The following is a 2,754-nucleotide window of genomic DNA, read 5'->3' as shown; positions in this document are numbered from 1 at the left end:
TATAACACACAGGCACAAGCATAAGAAGTGATGATGATGGTGACAGGGACATAGAAAGAGATGTGTATGAATGAATAGTTATGCTATGCTATCCTAGGGTCACACACACTTATTAGTGAGTGTTTATGAACAATGACAAGGCTTGTTCCATTGTGTAGCAAACTACTAACAAAACATAACAATAACAAAGCAAAGACCCTCCTTTCTAAATCTTGTTTTGTTTTTGTAGCATTTTGAAAAGAAAGATATATGTTCCTACTTCCTATCCTTGCTTTTCTCTGTACAAGCCGAAGTAAGCACCCATCACATACTTGTCTTTCTTGTCAATTTAGAGAGAGACAGCCTATGACCCTGCAACTGCAACACAACACCCCCATCAATCTCACACGTGTGACCAAGGTGTTCTTTAGTTAAATAAATAAATAACTATATTATAGCAAAATAAATAGCAATATATACTGACAGCAACTGCTTAAATTAAAATAAAATTAGAATGCAAGTGTCATTGCCTCAGTCTGTACACCTAACTACTTCAATTGTTCAATCTCTTCTCTCTCTTTCTTTCTTTCAAGAGCCTTCATAACTTCAAAGTTCAAACCCTTTTACATGTTTTAGGTTCTTCTTCTTTTTCTTCAATGGGAATGGTCTATGCAAACATGGAGTCTTTATCACTAAACTATGCAGCTTCTTCTTCATCTCAAGATTGCTATATTTCTAAGGAGGGTGCTACTACTAATTGGTCTTTACCATTTATGAGGGAATGTTATATTGAAAGAAACTTTGAGGAAAACAACAACAGTGATGATGGTGGGGAAGGTGATGGTTCTGATTCTGGTGGTGATGTTGGAGAAAACAGTGAAAAAATTAACCTTAATGAAGATAACCCTAATGAGAATAGTTATGTCAGTGGTAAAGAGGTAGATACTGGTCACTCTAAACTTTGTGCAAGAGGTCATTGGAGACCTGCAGAAGATTCTAAGCTTAAAGAACTTGTTGCTCTTTATGGTCCTCAGAACTGGAATCTCATAGCTGAAAAGCTAGAAGGCAGATCAGGTTATATTTCATTTCTTTCCTCTTTTTGTTGTGTCCTCTTTTTTTGGGTCATTTTCTTTTTCTTAACTTTTTTTTTTTTTTTGGATTTGAAGGTAAGAGTTGTAGGCTAAGATGGTTCAACCAATTGGATCCAAGGATTAATAGAAGAGCTTTTAGTGATGAAGAGGAAGAAAGATTAATGCAAGCTCATAGAATTTATGGTAACAAATGGGCCATGATTGCTAGGCTTTTCCCTGGAAGAACTGATAATGCTGTTAAGAATCACTGGCATGTTATAATGGCAAGAAAGTACAGAGAACAATCAAGTGCTTACAGAAGGAGGAGGCTGAATCAATCTGTTTACAGAAGAATGGAAGAGAATACAAGCTTTGTCTCTAGGGATATAGTCACAGCCACAGGAATGGAACCAGTACCACCACCACCTTATTATATTAACCTCCCAAATGGAACACTTGGCTATAACATGGCTAGTTTTCCATATTCAACTTTCCACGGTGTAGTTGATGGTGGTGTTGAGTGTGGCTTAAATGGTTCAACTCATTTGACTAGTAGTAAAGAAGCAATCTCAAGTGACAAGCAAGCACCTACTCCTATTGGCTTGTTTGCTCAACAATCACCACTTGATTTCTTTTCTGGTATGTACATATGTATGCCATATGTGTATATTTAGGTTAAGTCTGAATTTGACAAAATCACTTTAAACCTATAATTTATGAAAAGTAAATTACCCTTTTGAGTTTCAACAAGATCATGATGTCATTATAATTTCATCAAACTCATTGTGATTAAATTGAAATACTAGACATTTCAATTTTTAGTCTCACTTTCATGCTACATTCATTCCCATGAAGATTTTGAATTAATCATTTTTTCCAAGGTTTATTAATATCTCATTTTCATCTATCATTTTTTGGTTTACATTACAACAGTGACTGATGCAAACCTTCAATTAGTTATCTTTTGGTTACATTAATATAACTATCCCTTTCTTAAATCTGCACAAATCAGGTTACTTTTTCTTTTTCTTTGTAAAAAAAGATTAGAATTTATAATATTAATGTTTTCTTGAAATGGATTGGATTTTCAGGAGGTAGAAGAAATGAGTATTATAGCCAAATGAGAAGCTGGGATAGGCCAAGTGATTTACATGAAAATCAACCAACACCAACACCAAGTGGTTTCTACCATGAATATCCACAATATATGATGCCAATGCAACAACAAAACAACAATTTTTACAGTTTCACATCAAATATTTCCACCACAGCAGCAACAACATTAGGCAGTGAAGTTTCACTATCATCAGTGGCAGCAGCAGCAGAAAATCACAGAGATCAAGTTCTGATGAGTAATCCCCTCCTTCAGATGCAATTCCATTTATTGACTTCCTTGGAGTAGGAGCCACATGATCAAAGTTATAAACTAATCAAAAAGCTGCAATGCAACCCTTTTTTTTTTCCATTGAAGCTCCTCAATATAGGTGTGGTCCAACATTACCTAAAAACCATTCGAGGTAAACAGAAAGGATAGTTGCTCTACTTTGGTCACTGTGTTACTTGCGTCATTTCTGTTCATATCACCTATCTCTCTTCTCATTTCCTTTCTTTCTCACATCATATGGGACCCCCTCTCCAAACTTTAATAAAATTATTAATAATAATAATATAATTCAATTTTATTACTGTTACTATAACCTTTATC

At 34.7% G+C, this 2,754-nt stretch overlaps 1 protein-coding gene across 1 annotated transcript; it reads left to right on the top strand.

The window, feature by feature from the left end:
- The first annotated feature begins 494 nt into the window (after window positions 1-494).
- Window positions 495-2,754, top strand: LOC11439853 (transcription factor CSA). The gene is made up of 3 exons (XM_003607698.4): window positions 495-1,053; window positions 1,146-1,688; window positions 2,141-2,754. The coding sequence occupies exons 1-3, from the start codon at window positions 636-638 to the stop codon at window positions 2,449-2,451; spliced, it is 1,272 nt and encodes a 423-aa protein (XP_003607746.3). The 5' UTR covers window positions 495-635; the 3' UTR covers window positions 2,452-2,754.

This window comes from Medicago truncatula, chromosome 4, assembly GCF_003473485.1.
Source record: "Medicago truncatula cultivar Jemalong A17 chromosome 4, MtrunA17r5.0-ANR, whole genome shotgun sequence".
Taxonomy (NCBI): domain Eukaryota; kingdom Viridiplantae; phylum Streptophyta; class Magnoliopsida; order Fabales; family Fabaceae; genus Medicago; species Medicago truncatula.
Note: the sequence above shows the minus strand (reverse complement) of the source record. Positions and strands in the feature narration are given on the sequence as shown.